This window comes from Paroedura picta, chromosome 6, assembly GCF_049243985.1.
Source record: "Paroedura picta isolate Pp20150507F chromosome 6, Ppicta_v3.0, whole genome shotgun sequence".
In the NCBI taxonomy this organism is placed as follows: domain Eukaryota; kingdom Metazoa; phylum Chordata; class Lepidosauria; order Squamata; family Gekkonidae; genus Paroedura; species Paroedura picta.
The window spans coordinates 16619250-16641572 of NC_135374.1; the positions used below are offsets into that span (position 1 = coordinate 16619250).

At 43.9% G+C, this 22323-nt stretch overlaps 1 protein-coding gene across 1 annotated transcript; it reads right to left on the reverse strand.

Moving 5' to 3' along the window:
- Nucleotides 1-254: 254 nt before the first annotated feature.
- On the reverse strand, nt 255-13580 carry LOC143840611 (stromelysin-1-like). The gene is made up of 10 exons (XM_077344217.1): nt 13442-13580; nt 10664-10905; nt 9342-9490; nt 9120-9248; nt 7776-7937; nt 6425-6578; nt 4759-4892; nt 2353-2512; nt 1277-1380; nt 255-530 (listed from the first exon to the last, which is right to left on the reverse strand). The coding sequence occupies exons 1-10, from the start codon at nt 13544-13546 to the stop codon at nt 427-429; spliced, it is 1443 nt and encodes a 480-aa protein (XP_077200332.1). The 5' UTR covers nt 13547-13580; the 3' UTR covers nt 255-426.
- Nucleotides 13581-22323: the final 8743 nt, after the last annotated feature.

Below are 22323 nucleotides of genomic sequence, written 5' to 3' on the forward strand. Positions count from 1 at the left end.
CAGTTATTTAAGAACACCAATGCAAAGGTTTGCAGTTGTGCAGGAATAGTCCAGAAGTTGAGAGTCTTTTGCTCATTTCGCTCAGGGTCGTGATGAGGGGAAATGGAAGAATTTCAGCTTTCACTGATTTCTACCACAGCACAATTTGGTTTGCATTTTTTTTTTTAAACGACCAAAGGCCATTAAATACAGAAACATAAGTTACTTTATTAATCACCAACACACAATATAACAAATAAATAATCTTCTAAAAAATAAATATTGCAAATAGGTGCTCAGTTTAAAATTTCCCTTGCCTTAAAGTGCATCAACAGTAGTTCATTGAAAGACTCAAGAACACAATGGGCTGAATTGACTAATGCCTGTAAGAAGTGAGGCTTGCTGCGGATTTTCGCTGGTTCATCGCTGCTGCATTTTCTTCTGTGGTCACTGGCAGCCCAGCCAGGAGTTGCTTTTCTTTATGCTAACAACTGTTCTTCTTTTGCTGTCAAACTCATATTGCTTTGAGCCACTGAAGAGATAGAAAAGTCCTAAAAGAATATCAAGAAGAGACAAGATGGTGAATCGAAGGGCAGGGCTGGCTTTCCATTCCAAGCATACAGTGTTCTCCCTACTCTTCTTCCATTCTTTGACCTAATTTTGTCTGTGTTACAAGGAGGCACAAGATTTAACATGTCGAGCAGGGAAATGTCTAGTAAGTAACTGAGCAGCTTCCTCAAAAGAATACATAGATGCCCACATTCATCGAAATTACTCAGAGGTAATGGCTTAGGAAAGAAATCTCAAATGTGTCAACACACACACATATCCCTGTCTCTACTGGTGCCATTGTCTGTCCATCAGCATCTCACAGTTACCGTTTTCCTATGCCATTTAAAAACAACAACCAGGAAGTATCTAGCTGATTGGATTGCAGAGATAAAAAGGGCACACCTTTCCAATGATAGCTCCACATCAAAAAGGGTAACATAATCTTTAAAAAATGGAACCTAAGATTTCATTAAAAATAGTAGAGCGTGCCAACCGATCACCATAACAATAGTACAACAGCATTACCAATGTATAAAAAGCCATCAAATGCTCCTCAGTGATATGGTGGGGGAAGAATACAATGAAACTATTAATTGATGAAAGAAAATGTGTGTAGAGTTCCCATCAAACATGCTCTGTTGTCAGTTTGAATGACAGGGCAACTGAGAATCCTTATCCTGTAGATGCTGCCAGTCACTAAAGATCTTTTAAAAATGCAGATCTATAAGGACTTCCTTCCACTTACCATTATGCTGTAAAGCAGCATCCACTGTTGAGTCAATCCCAGGGAAGTCAGCTGCTATTTTTCGGGGATAGGTCCTCTCCATATAATTCCTGGTTTCATCGTATCTAAAGAAAGAAACGGGCTGGAAATCAGCACAGCTGAGAAGACTGCGCACTAACTGTAGGTGTCAGCATTGCCCCACACTTTTAAATGTATCAGGGAGCGCCGGGAAACTGTGAATTCCAAGCAAAGTGAAGGAGTGGATTTATGCAAAACTAGCATATTTATTTGTTCACTTGCTTGTTTGTTTGAGATGTGTTTGAGCACTCCTCTGAGGCCCAAGACAGATAAAAACAATAAAAATTAAAACAATCCTTTTAAAAACCACAGGACTAAATTAAGGAGCGGGATTTGCACAAAACTGGCTTCAGTGCCAACGTCTGCGTCTTCTCTCCTGTGCTTTATCCGTACAGAAGACCTGCTTATTCTCAACAGGAGCAAACACCTGCTCTATCATAATGCCCCAAACTAGGCTAATTGTCCATTTGAGCAATGCCTTGTATGCGTGACCACATCTTTTTTTTTTTAATATCCTGCCTTTTGGAGACTTGTCACTTGCTGTTTTTGAATCTTCCCCATTCCTGTTTAGTCTCAGGTCAGCTCAGTGGCATTTAGTCCCAGTGACTTACACAAGGGACTTGGTGGTGAGCTTGAACCTACTGACTGATACAGGTTCCTCTGCTTCAGTTAAAGGTAAAGGTATCCCCTGTGCAAGCACCGAGTCATGTCTGACCCTTGGGGTGACGCCCTCCAGCGTTTTCATGGCAGACTCAATACGGGGTGGTTTGCCAGTGCCTTCCCCAGTCATTACCGTTTACCCCCCAGCAAGCTGGGTACTCATTTTACCGACCTCGGAAGGATGGAAGGCTGAGTCAACCTTGAGCCAGCTGCTGGGATTGAACTCCCAGCCTCATGGGCAAAGCTTTCAGACGGCTGCCTTACCACTCTGCGCCACAAGAGGCTCTTTCTGCTTCAGCTACAAGCTAGTAAAAAGGCTTCCGGGTCTATCCAGCATCGGGCAAAGAATTTCCACTCACCTCCAGTACTTGTCGTTTGAAAAGAAGAATGTTTTCTTTGTGCTCTTATCATAAACAGCGGCATCAATCTTCTTAACACTGCGGGGGAAGCCCAGTGCATGGATGCTCTTTGGGTAACCTGGCTGTAAAATATTTCCTTTGGAAGCCCAGTACTTCTCTCCTGTTTGTTTTTTTAAGATAGAAAAAAAATCAGGAGAAAATTAGAAGAAGAGTTTGTTTTTATACCTCCTTTTTCTCAACCCAAAGGAGTCTCAAAGGGCTGACAATTGCCTTCCCTTCCTCTCCCCACAACAGACATCCTGTGAGGTAGGTGGGGATGGGAGAGCTCTGAAAGGACTGTTCTGTGAAAACAGCTCCATCAGGACTGTGACTGGTCCAAGGTCATCCAGCTGGCTGCATCTGGAGGAGCAGGGAATCAAACCCAGCTCACCAAATTAGAAGTCAGCCCTCCTAACCACTACACCAAGCTGACTCTTAGAAATTAGGGACATGGACACTTCTGTATTTTGAGTTTATGCAGAGAGCATCAGTGCATAGAGGAGAACAATTCAAGCTGTTTTGGATCTCCAGTGTCGAGAAAGGGGAGGAGTACAAACGAACTGAATAAATAAGATATTTTTTCTGTTCAAGAAAATGAGATTTTGGAAGAGCTCTTTCATACCACTGTGCACATAAAAAGCTATTTGCATGTCTTTCCCCAGTGATAATAAGGGCCATGTTTTGTTTATGTTTGTAATGTGATAGTTGAAGGATTTGTGTAGGTCTAAGAATACCTGTGTTTGAATCTCCACTTAGCCATGAATCTCTCTGGGTGACTTTGGGACAATGGTTCTCTCAAACTGATCTACCTTGCAGAAGGATAAAATAGAAGAGGAGAAGCGTATGGTACCCTGAGTCCCTAGAAGGGAAGAGAGCTGAACAGCCTGTCCAGCCTGACCTGGGCTCTAACCACTTATTCAGAGACTGGACAGGCAGGGGCTCAGGCCCACCAGAAATGTTTGCTAAGGAAAGGAATGTATGCGAGTGGAATGTGACCCTCTTGTCTCCCCCTCCTGCCACACCCCAAAATGATGTGTCAAGCTCCATGGTTTTCTTCTTTTATTCCTGCTGTAATCCCCATTGGCCCAGGCTAGTCTTACTATGTCAGATCTCAAAAGCCAAGCAGGGTTGGCCCTGGACAGTATTTGGATTGTTATTAGACAGTATTTAGTATTTGGATTGTTATTAGGGAGAGGAATGGGAAGGAGACTGTAAGCCGCTTTGAGCCTCCTTCGGGTAGGGAAAAGCGGCATATAAGAACCAACTCTTCTTCTTCTTCACTGGCAGTCTTCAAGCAAAGGTTGGATACACACTTTTCTTGGATGCTTTAGGATGCTTAGGGCTGATCCTGCGTTGAGCAGGGGGTTGGACTATATGGCCCCTTCCAACTCTATGATTCTATGATTCTATAATTCGATTATTATTTATTCAATTTGTATGACTGCTCCTCTCAGAGAACTGGCCTGCGGCGGTTTACAATATTTCAGATACAAATCAATACATTAAAACCATTAAAATTCCCCATTAAAACCCCCATAATCTTACTCACAATGATGTTGATATAATAAATAACAGCTGTGCCCACACAGGCCCACTGGATGGGCAAAAGGGAGCAGATGGATAATTGGGCATAGGATGGAACCATCTAGGGAACTGGGTCAGTCTAATACTGGCCTCTGTCCCCAGGGGAGAGAGGCCCGATCTTAGCCCCTGGGCCACCACCCGGCCTCAGACAAATGCCTGGCAGAGGAGCTCTGTTTTGCAGGCCCAGCAGAACTCAGAGAGTTCAGGATGGGAGTAAAAATATACCAGGGTCACTAAGGAGAGACAGGCAATGGCAAACCACCTCTGAATGTCGTTTGCCTTAGAAAACCTTCCTAATTTCTTTTCCCCAGTGGTTTTGAAACTACTAACACTGACTGAAGCTTTGAGACTGCGATACCACTGCTGTCCTAAATTTGAACACCTAGACTGATTTTCAGTAATACTAACTCCAAGGCAGGGTTTATTTATTTATTATTGGATTTCTTTTCTGCCCTTCCCTGAAGGCTCAGGACAGATGATAACATCTTAAAACAGAGGTTTAAAACAGTTTAAAATTGAGTTAAAATTGATCTCGAGAGGCTGCATTCTTTTAAACAAGAGAAGGAAGAGGCAGAAACAGAGGGGTGAGGGGGAGGAACAGATGAAATATAGTCTCCAAGATGTAAATTGATAATCTGAAACTTGAACAGGGAAGGATCTCTGGCCCAAGCTATGAAATCCTACAGCAGTAATATCATTCCTTGCAGACACACTCCCTAACTTCAGACATTTCAGTGCCCCCAGGTTAAAACAAAAGATACTTAGCACACTCAAAATAGTTACCTTTGAAAATAAATAATGTGTCTTTATTTTCAACTTCATATGCAGCATCTATTCCCCCATCCAAAACTGGCCAAAATGCAGAGATGGGATCTTTTTCAATGCTGCTTTGTGCAGGAGTTTTCCGCCACATGAAGCTGAAGAGGGAAAGAAACACAATAAAATCAGAGTCCAGTGGCACCTTTAAGAGCAACAAAGATTTATTCAGGGCGTGAGCTTTTGAGTGCAAGCACTCTTCCTCAGACTATGAACTCCTTACATGACAGGGAATATATAGCAAAAATCAATTCTGTTACATCAGTAGACTGTGTCACACAACCAAATACAGCCAATGATAATTCTTTGTCAAAATAGCCAATCAATCCCCTGGAATTCAGTTGGAAAGAAACGTGAAACTTAACTTCCAAGTGTTTGCATGACATCGTTTCCATGTTTTGGTGTTCTCTAAATTCAACTTGATGGCTTGTTCAGAAATCCGCTGCAAAGTTCCCGGTATATAGTTGACCAATAAAAGCAGCTAATTACGAATGATAAACCTCATGCTCACCGGTCAAAGATTATATTTGAAAGGCACGTAATAGATAACACATTTTTCTCCTAGATGAGAAAGTATTTCTGTGAGCTCATAGATTCTGCACTGGGCCAAACTCCTAGACAATCAACTTCTGCCTACTGAGGAAGAAGAAGAAGAGTTGGTTCTTATATGCCGCTTTTCCCTACCCGAAGGAGGATCAAAGCGGCTTACAGTCGCCTTCCCTTTCCTCTCCCCACAACAGACACCCTGTGGGGTGGGTGAGGCTGAGAGAGCTCTGATATCACTGCTTGGTCAGAAAAGTTTTATCAGTGCCGTGGCGAGCCCAAGGTCACCCAGCTGGTTGCATGTGGGGGACCGCAGTATCGAACCTGGCATGCCAGATTAGAAGTCCACACTCCTAACCACTACACCAAACTGGCTCTCTACTGTCTGAAGCCACATCTGATACTCAACAGGGTACATTCCCTGCTAGTTATTATTTCTTTTAGAGGGATGAAAGAATCACAATGGAACATGCAATCTACAGCAAATGCCGGCAGGGGCTCATGGGAATTGACATCTGGAAGATCACAGGTTGACTACTCTTGCTCTAGAATAGACCAACCCTGAAGTCTCCTCCTATTCTCTGCTGCCCAAGCTGGCTGCTTGTTGGCCAGGAGAAGAGAATGGAAATCTGCTGGGTTTCTGAACAAGCCCCGCCCCATTTGCTGTGTTTAAATAAACCTGGGAAAGTTTCCAGGATGGTAGATCACAGGACCCCAACTTCCAGTGGAACATGAGGAAGTCCACTTCTGATTTTCCCAGCCCACCTCCCCCGCCCCCCCCCCCCAAAAAAAAATACCTTGCTGGGAATGGAGCAAATTTTTTCAAGCAGAAGATCAGAATCTGATAACCAAGTGACCTGTCATCAGTGCAGAAATGGTTTCTGGAGTCTGCTGTGAACATCCAGACACAAACTAGATGTTTGTGAACGTCCAGACAGCCTGGCTGCCTGATTGCCAGGAGTGAACATGAAGTGACCCAAACTAGCAAGTGTTTGAATGCCCAGAGTCAAGACTGTTGCTCCCATAGGTTTAAGGTGCTTTAAAAAAAATACACAGGACTAATGCCTTGAGAAAATCTGGATTTATTTACCTGTCTTTAAAGAAGAGAGTTTCTCCTCGGAGATTGGTGACAGCATCGAAAGATATGTGAGGGTTGCACAAGTCTGTGGCCTGTTGCGGTGGGTTTGTTGATGAGCCAGACCCTGATGGATGATCACCACCATCAGCATCTTCAGATGGTCCTCCTGGAAAAAGAGACAAAGAAAGCGGCTGTGAAATAATCAGCATTTGAAAATATGTAGCTTGGAAAATTTGTTAGAGGATACACAGCAAGATACATGTAAGGTCCATCTTTCAGCCTTTCTCAACTTTTTCACCACTGAGAAATCCCTGAAACATTCTTCAGGCTACAAGGAACCCCAGAAGTTTGTATGATTGTGCAGAATATGGTTGGGAAGCATAGCTGTGGACACGCCCACCTGAGGCCCCTCCCCTTTGTCAGAATCCACAGATTACTGCCATGATTTAAAACGCTTTAAATACATTTATTAGTGTAACAACTGCTGTTATCATAGAACAGGGGTAGTCAACCTGTGGTCCTCCAGATGTCCATGGACTACAATTCCCATGAGCCCCTGCCAGCAAACGCTGGCAGGGGCTCATGGGAATTGTTGTCCATGGACATCTGGAGGACCACAGGTTGACTACCCTGTCATAGAAGTAGTAACATTGGGCGCTCCAAGGCCAATGCAGGCATCTTTTCATTTGTTGGATGCTTTCCCGGATGGCACCTGGACTTAACTGTCTATTACAGGGGTAGTCAAACTGCGGCCTTCCAGCATCCGCTGGCAGGGGCTTCTGGGAAATGTGGTCCATGGACATCTGGAGGGCCGCAGTTTGACTACCCCTGGTCTATTATATCTTTATATGTGTGAATCTGGTTTGGGCAGGAAAGTTGGGGGGGAATAAGAACTGCGTTTTTGAATTGTCACATCAGATTTGCTTTTGTTTCGTCCTGGATAGATCTGCTGAAATAAACTCTTTCTTCATTAAGAAGCTGTTTGATTTCAAGTCTGTCAATCCTGACATCCTTCCTACCTGCTCCGGGCCCATCATTGGCCATTTTGGGAGGGATGGGTCAACATGAACACATATGGTCATATCACCCAATAAATGTTAACATTTTTAAAATATATATATATAAATTCAACTTCTACCCATTTGAGTTTCACGAGACCCTGGTCTAAGCAACACTCTGCCAGGTTACATTAGGTGGTTCTCTGATGTACTCTTTTGTTCCTTACATCATACACAATTCATAAATTTCAAATCTTTTCCAATGTGGTGCTCTTAAATGGAATTACTGTGCTTGATCATGGCCACTACGCTTGGCTTTTTAGCTGTCCTTCAATGGAACCCATCCACACTTTGTCTGGACTTACCGTAAAGGGACTGAATGCCTTCAATGTCATCCTGGTGAAGCCTGACCTTGGCGGGGTCTGAACGGATGTATTTCGGAAACATCAGAGCCTCCTTCACTTGGGTATGGCTGAGACCGAGGGCGTGGCCAAACTCATGGGCCGCCACGTGGAAAAGGTTGACTCCTGAAATGGATCAGGAAAAATACAATCAGTGGTGAAATTACTTTGGCTGTGTGACAGTGAAAAGCCACACATTAGACTGAAGAAGTGTGCAGTCCCAAGGAGGCTTATACCAGGAATAAAACTTTGTTGGTCTTAATGGTGCCACTGGATTCAAACTTCGTTCTGTATTAGTCTACTGCAGGGGTAGTCAACCTGTGGTCCTCCAGATGTCCATGGACTACAATTCCCATGAGCCCCTGCCAGCAAATGCTGGCAGGGGCTCATGGGAATTCTAGTCCATGGACATCTGGAGGACCACAGGTTGACTACCCCTGGTCTACTGCACAATATCAGATGTGCTTTTTGTAAAGTTACAATTTAACGTTGTCTATATTTTTCTACTGTTCTATGTTGATTGTTGTTATGACTATATTATTGTAAAAATAAATTACCTGTATTGTTTCTCTTTTATGTGAACCGCCCTGAGCCTTCAGGGAGGGCGGTAGATAGATAGATAGATAGATAGATAGATAGATAGATAGATAGATAGATAGATAGATAGATAGATAGATAGATAGATAGATAGATAGATAGATAGATAGATAGATAGATAGATAGATAGATAGATAGACAGACAGACAGACAGACAGACAGACAGACAGACAGACAGACAGACAGATAGATAGATAGATGCTTGACATAATTTAAAAATATATAAGAAAGTAATTAATTCACACCCACTTGGGAAACCCTTCCAGGGCTATCAAGAAACTCCAGGGTTTCATGAAACCCTGGTTGAAAAAGCCTGCCTTAGTGTCAACCTTCCAAAGCAACCATTTTCTACAGGGGAATTGATCTCTGTTGCCTGGAGATCAATTGTAATCCTAGGAGATCTCTAGCCCCGCAGCATGTACTAGCAGGGGCTTGTGGGAATTGTAGTCCATGACCATCTGGACAGCCCTAACTAGGAAGCTGCCTTATCTTGAATCAGACCATTGTTCAATAGATACATCAGGCCTGAAAACAATCAATTCCAAAATGGTTTTTGTCAAAATATAGGGTGTCTCCAGGAATGTATATGAATTTTTATAGCTTGTTGCTTCGTGGTGTCTTAATATTTTGCAGTCAAGGGAGTTTACCGCTTAATAGCCACCATAAAAACATGTGAAACAGAATGTGGAAAGTCCAAAAACTTTAAAGTACCTTTTGCATCTTTAGTCCAGTCTTCATCTTCATCCAAATGAACCTGGCCACCATGAGCTGGAGAAAAGGCATGACCCACCTCTCCATTGGGCCCATCAAAGGGAGGATCAAAAGGATTCTTGCTGTGTACTTGAAAAATCAAAGGGAGAAAAATCTGTAACTTCTCCCCTCCATAAATTTAGGTAAACCCGCCAATGCTTGTTTTTTTCCCGACTGACTTACCTCTAGCACCAAATGAGATTAATATATCTGCAGAATGTTGTGATCCATTGGTGAAGGTCAAAGGGGTCACATCACTCCACATTTTCCAAGCTTTCCTGATGGCCTCCTCTACATCAGCACGAGGCATGTCTGGTGTGTAATTCTGAAGACTTTAAAATAGAAAATGGTAAAGGAAAGGCATATTTCATCTGAAAGGAACAGCAACTTTTGAGAGAACTAGAACCCAGAACCAAGCCTAGTTATCTTCCAGCAGCTTGTTTCATGCAAGAAGATCTGAATCCTAAAGCAAGCACAGTTGTAGTACAAAGATGCCCAAATTCAGACATATTCTAAGCATCTTCAGGAAGCATATACGGTATATGGATTTCCCCATTTTTTCCTCACAGGATACCTACCTGCACATCAGCAAATGTGCTTGACAGGTTTCCTGGGAGAATAAAATGGGGAAATCCTGCTTTCTGAAGATGCTTAGAAGAACAATGAGGTAGAATCAGCCTGAATGCTTATTTTACCCAAAGGGGTGTGGCCAGCAATTGCCTTCCCTTTCCTCTCCCCACAACAGATACCCTGTGAGGGAGGTGAGGCTGAGAGAGCCCTGATATCACTGCTTGGTCAGAACAGCTTTATCAGTGCCCATGGTCACCCAGCTGGCTGCATGTGGGGGAGCGGGGAATCAAACTCCTGACCACTACACCAAGCCGGCTTTCTTACTACACTACACTACACTACACTACACTACACTACACTATTATTTATTTATTTGTTTGTTTGTTTATATTTGTATACCGCCCTCCCCTGAGGTTCAGGGCAGTTCACATGGAATGGAAAAACAGTACATGGAACTTCGTATATATAAGATATAATTACCTATATAAATTATATATATTATATAATTTATATAATTTATATGTTATATAAACAGACTACAACAAGAATAACAATAACACTAGCAACTGAAGGTATCATTCTATTCAGACAACAGGTCAACAGGTCCATGGTTCAGAACGGGTATGGATTCTTGGGAGGGAGGGAGGAGGCCCCGTAGATGTTGCTGGTTTTGGTTGGCCTCAAACATATGGTTCAGCTTCTAAAAGCAGCTGGAACTACTGCAGCATTTATTTCGGCACTTGAAACTCAAGGGTATATTGAACTCTTACCTGTACTTTACTAATGTAACAGGATTAACTTTTGTTTATATATTCCTACTGTTATGATGGTCAGTTCTTAGTCTGACTAATAGTGCTTGCATTCGAAAGCTCACGACTTGAATATATTTTTGTTGGTCTTAAAGGTGCTCCTGGATTCTGATTCTATTGTCTTACCTGTATGTTAGGTCTTTCTTTGCCCATTTTGGAGACAGCGGAAAGGTTCTGAATCCTGCTATATCAGGTACCCCACATCGGGGGGCCTTCATTTCCTCCAAAGTGCTTGAGTCTAGTTTGCCTGTCACTTTCAGCCCAAAGAATTCCTGCATTTGTCGCAGTTTGTCGGCATCAATTATGTTCGGTTTGTTACGAATGACAGGCGTTCCTTCCGGTTCAGGGTAATAGCTGTTGAGGTATTTCTGAGGGGAAGAACAGATACATTTGATTGCTTTGGCCATTATTTCACAGGCAATTTAAAAACCCTGCTTTTTATTTTTCTGCCTTTGTTGTCAATATGACTTCTATGCAAAAGGCTATCCATTAAATGTTTTAGATTTTTAATTATTTATTGTATGCATTTATGTATTTTATTATTGTGTATTTTTTTGTTATTATCATGTACCCTGAGTTTGAAGAGAAAGGGCAGGTAACAAATAAAATGAATAATGTTGTTGTTGATGATGATAACAATCATAATTTTGGATATTTGTAGATCAACCTCTCTCAGCACTTAGATTTCGAATGACGTTAGTTACCCTTTAGACAGAATTATAGTGTCGGAAAGGACCTCCAGGGTCATCTAGTCCAACGCCCTGCATAATGCAGGAACTCACAACTACCTGCCCACGTACAGTGACCCCAATTTCATGCCCAAGTGATTCCCTCCCCCACACACACACCAAAAATCTTGAGAATCCATCTGGCCTGGAGGAAATTCACCTACCATCCCACAGTGATGATCAGCAATTCCCTAATTACGCAAGGTTGGGCCACAAGAGACAAACACTGGCACATCCCTTCCTACCCACCCCCTCACCATCTGCCTAAGTTCATAAAATCAGCATTTCTGTCAGATAACTATCTAGATACTAGATAGCTAGACCATCTAGATCAGGGGTAGTCAAACTGCGGCCCTCCAGATGTCCATGGACTACAATTCCCAGGAGCCCCCTGCCAGCATTCGCTGGCAGGGGGCTCCTGGGAATTGTAGTCCATGGACATCTGGAGGGCCGCAGTTTGACTACCCCTGATCTAGATGCTAGGCAAATGCACCATTACTGTTGTCTTTATGTGAAATATGGTGAGTTTGAATTATTTCCCTGCCTATGCCCCCAAAAGAGCTTTATGCTCTGCCGCCACCAACCAGCTAATGGTTCCTGGCCCTAAAGAGGTTTGCCTGGCCTCGACTAGGACCAGAGCCTTCTCTGTCCTGGCCCCCACCTGGTGGAACGAGCTCCCAGAGGAGATCAGGGCCCTGACGGAACTAAAACAGTTCCACAGGGCCTGCAACAGGGAGCTCTTCCACCAGGCAATTGGTTGAGGCCAGGCATAACCAACCAACATCTGCAGGGGCCCGGCACCCCCATCCCTCCCCTCCAGAAACCCACTAAGATCCCTGGACCTTTCTGATTTACTGTTGTTTATGTTATGCTATTACCGGTTGTATCAGTTAATAATATGAATGTTATTGTTATTGTATGTATAGTTCTATGTATAGTTTCAGTTTTCTGTAAACCGCCCTGAGTCTTCGGGGAGGGCGGTATATAAACAAACAAACAAACAAACAAACAAATAAATAAATAAATGATGCTAGATCATAGCTTATTCTAATTCTATTTTCTGTTGACTTTGTTGTTCATAATTGTTTCCAACTCTAGTTTCTATGACTATGGGTCCCTTTGAACTACAACTGAAAAACAAGATACAAATAGTCGTGCTAACCAATTTCTAAAGTACATAAAACTATCCCACCTACTTGGTAAGCATGCAGACAGTCCCCGGTTCAATTCCCAACGTGGCAACCTGATGCATGTCAATCCAATGGTATCTTCTTCAGGCCTCTGAAGACGACCCAATTGGATCAAAACACATCCGATCGTTATGTTAAGGTTGTTTTGTTGTCTGTGGCATATTTTTGGGTACTGCATGCATGACCCACAGGGGTTTTGAATTTCTTGTACTGCAATTTTAATGTATTGTTTTTAATTGGCCTAGTTTAGCACTGTGCAATAAAACATGTTTTAATATATTTTTACGATAGCAATTTTCACATTTCTCACCCTCTTTGGTTCCTGGCTTGTTATACAGGTCCTAGCTTGTTTCCCTTCCCTTCTTTGTTTTCCATTCCCAACCTCTCTGGTCAAAAGCAAGAGGCAGTAAGTAATGGGGGAAAACCTTTGCTCTGAGAACCTGGAGGGCTACTCCTGGTCAAAATAAGCAATGGACCATCAACCTGATTCAGTATAAGGCAGCTTCATGTGCACAGATTTCCCAAAGGGAAAAAGTTATGTCACCTCTACAAAACATACCAACTTACACTGGAGCAACGTTTGAGCCTAAACCCCCTCTTTCTGTCCTCCGGATCACACTAGGGTCAGTTAGCACATGTTTAAGGTAAAGGTAAAGGTATCCCCTGTGCAAGCACCGAGTCATGTCTGACCCTCGAGGTGACGCCCTTTAGCGTTTTCTTGGCAGACTCAATACGGGGTGGTTTGCCAGTGCCTTCCCCAGTCATTACCATTTACTCCCCACCAAGCTGGGTACTCATTTTACCGACCTCGGAAGGATGGAAGGCTGAGTCAACCTTGAGCCAGCTGCTGGGATTGAACTCCCAGCCTCATGGGCAAATCTTTCAGACGGCTGCCTTACCACTCTGCGCATACGTTTAATGACTGCCTAACTATTCCCAGTAAGTCTGTTCCCCTTCTGCTTAATACCTCTGTTATTGTACCTTACCTGGGCAAGCTGCACTTCTTCTGCTGTGGCTTCACTTTGTGGGAGGATGGGCAAGGCCCATGACAGAGCTCCACAGAGCCCGATCAAGAGTAAGAAATGCTTCATTTTTCCCTTGGCTTCTGTTCCTCAAAACACTGCAGCCTCTCTTGTGATTCTGTCAATGTGCCACACATGCCCCGGTATATATACTCTAGTTTTGTGCTCTAAAATCGACTGGGGTATGACTCATAGCATCATAACATCCTCTGACTTGTCAGGCACAGAAAATGATCACAGAAGTGTGAATGAAATGCCACCCAGTTTTCCCAATCCAAGATGTGGCAATCACGGATGAAGGGACTGGATCCTACCAAGCTTTGGTTTCTATTTCTGCATTCTAAGCCACATGAAGTGTCTAAACAAGTAGGGCTTTAAAATAAACCCATTGTTTTAACGGTTACCTCAAACACGCTTTTCCCTCAGGAGTTTAAAAAAAATAGCATCTGTTGGTAGGATTCATTTGTACATGCGAAGGACAGCCAGCTGTGTCATCAGCAGCAGGTCTACATGGGGTCCTACTTAAGACTACTCAGTAAGGTTTATGCATGTGTAAAGCACTGTCAAATCAAAGCCAGTTTCACTTCAAGAAGGACGTAGATAAAAATTGAAAGGGTACAGAGGAGAGCGACGAGGATGATCTGGGGCCAAGGGACCAAGCCCTATGAAGATAGGTTGAGGGACTTGGGAATGTTCAGCCTGGAGAAAAGGAGGTTGAGAGGGGACATGATAGCCCTCTTTAAGTATTTGAAAGGTTGTCACTTGGAGGAGGGCAAGATGCTGTTTCTGTTGGCTGCAGAGGAGAGGACACACAGTAATGGGTTTAAGCTTCAAGTACAACGATATAGGCTAGATATCAGGAAAAAGTTTTTCACAGTCAGAGTAGTTCAGCAGTGTAATAGGCTGCCTAAGGAGGTGGTGAGCTACCCCTCACTGGCAGTCTTCAAGCAAAGGTTGGATGCACACTTTTCTTGGATGCTTCAGGATGATTTGGGCTGATCTTGCATTGAGCAGGGGGTTGGACTAGATGGCCTGTATGGCCCCTTCCAACTCTATGATTCTATGGTGACCCCAGGAAGTGGCTTGCAGGACAAAGGAGAAACATGGCCTTTGTCTTCCTTGGTGGCCTCCTATTGAAGGATTCGCCGACCCTATTTAGCTTCTGAGATCTGATGAGATCAGGTTATATCATGCTGCCTTCCTTTGCCCAGTAGTAGTAGTAGTAGTAGTAGTAGTAGTAGTAGTAGTAGTAGTAGTAGTAGTAGTAGTAGTAGTAGAAGAAGAAGAAGAAGAAGAAGAAGAAGAAGAAGAAGAAGAAGAAGAAGAAGAGTTGGTTCTTATATACCACTTTTCTCTACCCGAAGGAGCCTCAAAGTGGCTTATAATCACCTTCCCTTTCCTTTCCCCACAACAGGCACCCTGTGAGGGTGGTGAGGCTGAGAGAGCCCTGATATTCCTGCTCGGTCAGAACAGCTTTATCAGTGCTGTGGCCAGCCCAAGGTCACCCAGCTGCCTGCAGGTGGGGGAGTGGAGAATCAAACCTGGCTCGGCAGATTAGAAGTCCACACTCCTAACCACTACACCAAACTGGCAATGGTTCAATTCATCTGGCTATTATGTTTATAAAAGTCAACTCCATGGGAAAAGCCTTCAATGAACAGTAACCTGATTGGAGCTCAGATATGACCCCCAGCCTCTTTCTTATGTATTTCCAGTTAATTGTATATTTTGATTCATGCATACGGGAACAAATTACTTCCAAAGCACACAAAAGAGGAATGTCCATACTCACACAAACCTCCTTTTCTAATTGTTTGCTGCCATTCCAGTTGTGGTTTTTTACAACATTGCACAAACAGAGGCTCGTAAACACAGGCCTGTTCTTGCAGGAACCCCTCCGGAGAGATTTGCCTTTCAACCACCTTGCCTGCTGTCCTGGTTCATCCTCTTCCTGGCATACCTTCACTGGGGAAAGCAGAGAAAGCAAACAAGCACAGAGTACCTGCAACATTACGTAGATCTGAAACAAGCAGCTCTAAATCTAATCAGGAAATCGGGAACCTTGCAGTCTATTCCTAAGCAGGGTTACATCTTTCAAAGATTGTTGACCTCAATAGCCTTACAAGAGCGTAACTCTTTTTAGGATCACACGTGATAGTTATTATATTCTAATAAAAAGACCCCTGCTGGATCAAGCCACCTAGTCTAGCATTCTATCCCGCACAGTGGCCAACCAGTTCCTCTGAACGGCTAACAATAGGGCATGGAGGCCAAGTAGTAATAGCAACAGTAGTAGCAATACTATTGATTTAAGGTTCTGATTAGAGAAAATGATTTAAGCTCTACCTCCACACTTACCTTAAAAGAAGAACATGAGTTTGGGAACTCCCAGTTTGCTCATAATTTGTAATTCAACCAACAGATCCCACCGAACAAAGCATCTAAGCTCTTTGTCCTCTCAAATAAGGTCAAGTTGTCTTAAGCGGTTGATGACTGTTTTCTAAATCAAAGCAAGTTTGGTAATCACATGCAATGTTTAAAAGGGGACACAAACTAAACAAAGGAATACTGGAAATTCCGCCAGGCCAACTTGTCAGGATTTTCCCTCAGATTGGGGGAAACAGCCATATAGTCCGGTAATATCCTCCTGGGAAAAGGCCCAGTTGAGGGGGAGCTGCCGTGGACATATGTGGAACATACTGTGTGGCAATGTCTTCTTCCTTTAAAACCCTTTCCCCCCAACCACTTTCCTCATATCTGTTTACTATCCTAGTCTTTCTCCCCCACTTCTTCCTTTGGTGATCTTCCTAAGGAGGAATCATGATTGTAAACATCTTAGCAACAACACTGATCTTTGAGTTTGTATAATTCAAACTAGTACGCTACAGATGTCTGAGCAACGCTAGAAATGTTGGAGACCATGGCCCATTAGAAGGTTCAATCTCTGACGGTTCCAGTTCAAATTTCAAGGGTGGGGTAGAGCTCTGCTTAAAACTTTAGAAAGTGGCTGTTGATAGAATCATAGAACCATAGAGTTGGAAGGGGCCATACAGGCCATCTAGTCCAACCCCCTGCTCAACGCAGGATCAGCCCTAAGCATCCTAAAGCATCCAAGAAAAGTCTGTATCCAACCTTTGCTTGAAGACTGCCAGTGAGGGGGAGCTCACCACCTCCTTAGGCAGCCTCAAAGTAGTTGGAACCTGCATTAGAATTTACTGAATAGGTACAGTTTTAAGTTGATCTTTGGTTGTTACAGATGTTTTGTTTTGTTTATTTAATTTATATACTGCCCTCCCATACTGGCTCAGGTGTACAACACCTGTTTTTTTTGTCTGAGGAAGAGTGCCTGCACACGAAAGCTCACGCCTTGAATAGATCTTTGTTGGTCCTCAAGGTGCTATTGGACTCTGATTTCTGTTAGGCAGGGGTAGTCAAACTGCGGCCCTCCAGATGTCCATGGACTACAATTCCCAGGAGCCCCTGCCAGCATTCGCTGGCAGGGGCTCCTGGGAATTGTAGTCCATGGACATCTGGAGGGCCGCAGTTTGACTACCCCTGCTGTTAGGTATACAACAATAATCCTAAAGATCTTAATTAGCACAAATAAGGTTTGTTTGTTTGTTTGTTTGTTTATTTATTTATTTAGTTAGTTAGTTAGTTAGTTAGTTAGTTAGTTAGTTAGTTAGTTAGTTAGTTAGTTAGTTAGTTAGTTAGTTAGTTTCCGATTTGTATACCATTGCATTTCCTAGAAACCCGTGGCGGTTCTGTTTAGAAAACATTAAAACTTTAACACATCTCGAAGCAATCAGTGCAGTCTCTTTCTTGTGTAGTGAGTTGGTAGATTCTTTTCTTTGGGGGGGGTTCCCTTGGGGGATTCAATTGGTGTAGTAGATCACTGGCCTCAACAAAAAGCTTGGTGAAAGAGCTCTGTGTTGCAGACCCTGTGGAACCGGGCCCATTACAACAGGGCCCGTATCGCCTTAGGGAGATCTTTCTACCAAGTAGGGACAAGGACTGAGAACTTCCTGGTTCTGGTTGGGGCCTGATGTACTTCCTTGGGGCAATGCTCTGGCTTTTGGACAAAAACTCTATGGTAGAATTGGCTTCTTACCATAGAATGTATCCCCAAACCCAGAGCATTGTCCCTCCCCACCAATATCATTGACAGGCCTGTATCACTTGCAGGTGATGTCAGTGTGTTGCATTTTCTTCCTGCTTCTTCTCTCCCTGTGCCTGATAAGTTCCTCCAGTTTTAGACAGTCCTAAAATGGGGGGCAGGCTCCGAACTGGGGTATCACCAGGCCACAAATGTATGCCGGCAACCCTAACTATCAGCCAGAATGTTTACAACTGAAACGTTAAGTTCAGAGGGAACAACCCACATAGGGTTGCCAGATCCCCACTGGTAACCAGCAAAGGGTAGAGCGGGGATTTACAAGCAAGAAAACTAGGCCTAGGCCTCTGTTGCCAGCAATATCATATCTGGTATGCACCAAGAGAGATGTCATCACACTGGTGCCATGGCAATGCTTTGGAGAAGTGACATTGCTGGCAATTTGGGCCAAGATCTAATTCTCCTGCATGTAAGTTCCCCACTGGCCAGTTAATCAATGCTGGGGTAAGGGCCCTTGAGTGAGGGAGTCCAGAACAGGGGACCCCCTTGTCTCGAGTGGGGGCCCAGCAACCCCAAACCCACACTATCGCAGTGCTAGCAGGGAACAACAGGGAGAGGTTGGGGCAACCCTTCTTCCTTATGGGTCTTCTGGGGACATCTACTTGACTGCTACGTGAAATAGATCACAGGACTAGAAGGATCTTTGGTCTGATCCAGCACACCTGCTCTCACATTCTTAAATTGAATGATGAAATGCGATAGAACAGAGCCACCTATCAAGATCTGACGCATTTGGGCATTTCCAGATTTGGATCAGATGGCACAGAGTTGTTTTAATGAGTATTTTTGAACTTCTTGGCTCTCACACCAGACAATTTCAATGGCTGTGTGGTTTGGGAAGGGTTTTGTCACAGAAAACCAAGCCTGGAAATTATTCTGAAACATCCTCCGACTGCTATGTTACTTTTATGACGGGTCTTTTAAAAAAGAAATTTAAGAACATTTCCCTGCCCCCCGGACACGTTCTAGAATAACCTCAGCTGGGAATTTTCCTGCCCTGCAGCCCTTACTAATCTCTCACCTGGCAGAGGGATTCACCGGAAACTGGAGAAAAGCATAGAACGAAAAAAAAGGTTTTAGAGTCTGAGCAGCATATACTTTAGTTTCTCTCTGGACCATTATTTTGCCTTTACTAAAGAGTCTAAGTAGCATACAGATATGGAGACCATTGCAGGTGGAACTATCATACCAAAGCAGGTTGCCAGGTCTGGGTTGGGAAATACCTGGAGACTTTGGGGATGGAGCCAAGACTGGGTGGAATTTGGGTCGGGAAGGGACCTCATTGGCGTATAGTGCTACGGTGTCTCCCTCCAAAGCAGCCGTTTTCTCCAGGGGAACTGATCTATGTGGCCTGGAGATGAGTTGTAAAATCTGGGGATCCCTAGATCCCCTGCCATCCCAACCAAGGTGTGGTCCCAGGGGCCTTTATCCTTCCAAGGTGATCGAATTATCCCTGCCACTCAGGTAGACTGAGCCTGTGCAGTAGTGTCTATAGTCCCTCCCAATGGCCAAACCAGGGGTCAACAGGAGCTCTGGTTGGATTCTGAGCCTTTCCCCTCCTGCCTTAATGGAACTGGCCACAAACTAGGGAACTGGCCACTTCTTTTGCTCCCACTCCCTCCCATAAGCAAGTTGTCTTCTGGAATAGGCTGCCTAAGGAGGTGGTGAGCTCCTTTTCTTGGATGCTTTAGGATGCTTTGGCCTGATCCTGCATTGAGCAGGGGGTTGGACTAGATGGCCTGTATGGCCCCTTCCAACTCTATGATTCTATTCTATGATTCTGGTCCATATGCCTGGGAGGGGGCAGAGCCTGCACACATACTCCCACCTTAAACTACCTTCCTTCTCTTTGCCTCCTCCCCAGTCCTCCTCAAGTCTGCCTGTTAATGTGAGTGATCATGTTAATTTTGCTTGTTAATTCCATAAGTCAAGGACTACAGAGGCCCTGGAATCTTTCTGTTCTTTATTGGTGACAGCTCATAGTACAAGAGAGTACCAGGACTTCACTAAATATCCCCTGAACAAACCCCCAATATATACCGATAGAGGACAATAGATCCACCCATGGCTGTGGCCGATTGGGCACACGGTAGTTTAAACTGATTGGATCCACTGAGGATCTTGCCACGAGCCGACCAGCCAGGCTATGGCTACCAGATCTACTGTCTCCCATGGGGAAACCAGCCAGTCAATCGGTGGCTCAGAATCTCTGTACTGCCTTGAACCTCAACTTTGGTCCTCAGCAGGACTGCATACACAACAGTGCTGAAGGCCCAGTAGTGGCCTGACCCCAGCATCCTTCAAAGACTTCCAAAGAAAGTCTGAAATCATGTGACAACAGGACATATCAGCTTTGTTTCATCTTAAGAAGTTTGTTTAAAAATTAGGTCTTTGTATCATCATCATCATTTAGCCAATGTTTTTTATTTAGCTGTATTGTTTATTTATTTAGCTTTATTAATGTTATTGTTATTTAGATACTGGACTTTTAAAAAGCCAGCCCCTCTCAGTCAGCTCCCTCAGAAGCTCACCCATTACAGGAACCCCACAGGGCCACAACTAACAGACATGCCAAACTGGCCCCCTGGCCTAGGGGCTGGCTTGTATACATTACAACAACCCAGAAACCGAAACTCTGCTGTTCTGACCGGCTGTTTAAGCAAGATCTGGGGAGCTTCATGTCTGGCAGTGTTGTGTAAAGAGACAGGAAACCGAGCAACTTGTATTTGACAGAACAGAAAACTATATTTGGGCAGCTTTAAAAAAAAATGCTGTGTAATACATGCCCAAAGATGACTAGAATTTCTTTTTTGGTCTTGGAAGCTTTTGACGAATGTTGAGCAATGAGTTTTTCTCATCCCTTAAGGACAACAAGGACACACAAATGCGCTGGAGGGCCCTGACACTCTTTGAAGGAAAACAGCAGACATCTTGGCCGAGAGTCCAAAAGCGTATTGTCTGTCATATGCTATTTTCTTGAAACTGAGACTCTCAAAATACCCAAAGTCAGCTCCCAAAATAACATGTTTCCTTCACTGAAATCAATGCAACTGAGTTTGTTGAATCCTTAGTGGGCTCAATGACAAACTCCTTTATGGACCCATATTTTTAAAAAGAGGCATGGCTTAGTGGAAAAGCTGGACTCTGAAGAAGGAAGACAGGAGGAGAATAGATGCTTTCGAATTATGGTGTTGGAGACGAATGCTGCGAATGCAGCCAAAGTTACCAAAAAGATAGTTTTAGAGAGGAGCAAACCAACTATGTCATTAGAAGGCAAGATATTACGGCTAAAGCTCACTTACTTTGAGCACATCATGCGATCAAACTCGCTAGAAAAATCATTAATGCTCGGCATGGTCAGCGGCAAAAGGAAACGTGGTCGCCAAAGGATCCACTGGCTTGACATGATCAAAGCCAACACAGGGATGACTATGAACCAACTAAAAGAAGCAGTCATTGACAGGGTGCGCATGGCAAAGACTTTCCTAAAGAATCGCCGAGGGTCAGACACGATTGAACGGATGATATCATCATCATCATCCCTGACCCAGTATGATCAGGGCTCTCAGTTCAATCCCCATATGAGACGAGGCTGGGGACAGACCAAAGTATCAGCACTAATATTTAGTGAGGGACTGTGTCTCAGTGGTAGAACCTCTGCTTGGCCTGCAGGGAGTCACAGGTTCAATCCCAGGCATCTCCAGATAAAAGGACCAGGCAATGTGAAAGACCTGGTCACTGTATCTCAAAAAGGACATTGTGGAGCTCGAAAAAGGACAGAGGAGGGCAACCAAGATGGTTCGTGGACTGGAGCACCTTCCCTATGAGGAAAAGTTAAAGAGTCTGGGACCATTTCTGCACAAGGAATTTGCCCCTGCCCAGCCTCTCATTGTTCGCGGGTTTTATTGCTGCTTCCTCATGATGTCGGCAGCAACCCATATTTCTCCAGTCGGTGGTGCATATCTTCTCTGATCATTCAAGGAGCCATGCATATTCCCTGAGGTACATGCCAAGCCTTCCCTTAGACTTTGGAGCCCACTCCTCCAGGAATTATGCTTGGCCTTCTCAACGCAGGCCTTCTGATGCCAAATAAACACTTCTTTTAGTTCCAGAAAGCCTTTAATTAGAATCTTTCTTTTTTCAATTGAAGAGGAAGTGCTAATGCAATAGGATGTTATGGTTTTAGATTCTAGTTATAAGGGAAGGTCAGGTTTGGTGTAGTAGTTAGGTGTAGTGGTTTGGTGTAGTGGTTCGGAGTGTGGACTTCTAATCTGGCACGCCGGGTTTGATTCTGCACTCCCTCACATGCAGCCAGCTGGGTGACCTTGGGCTCCCCACAGCACTGATAAAGCTGTTCTGACCGATCAGTGATATCAGGGCTCTCTCAGCTTCAGCCACCTCACAGGGTGTCTGTTGTGGGGAGAGGAAAGGGAAGGCGATTGTAAGCCACTTTGAGCCTCCTTTGGGTAGAGAAAAGCGGCATATAAGAACCAACTCTTCTTCTTCATCATCATCATCATCAAGAAGCACAATTACGATAGATCGTTTTCAGATATTAACGTTTTTGGATTTCCTGCACAAAATGTCATTAGAATCTTATTTCTGGCTTTAAACCAGAGTCTGTTTCGTTTAAAGTTTTTCAAAAACTATTAAGAATATTTATGGTGATGTT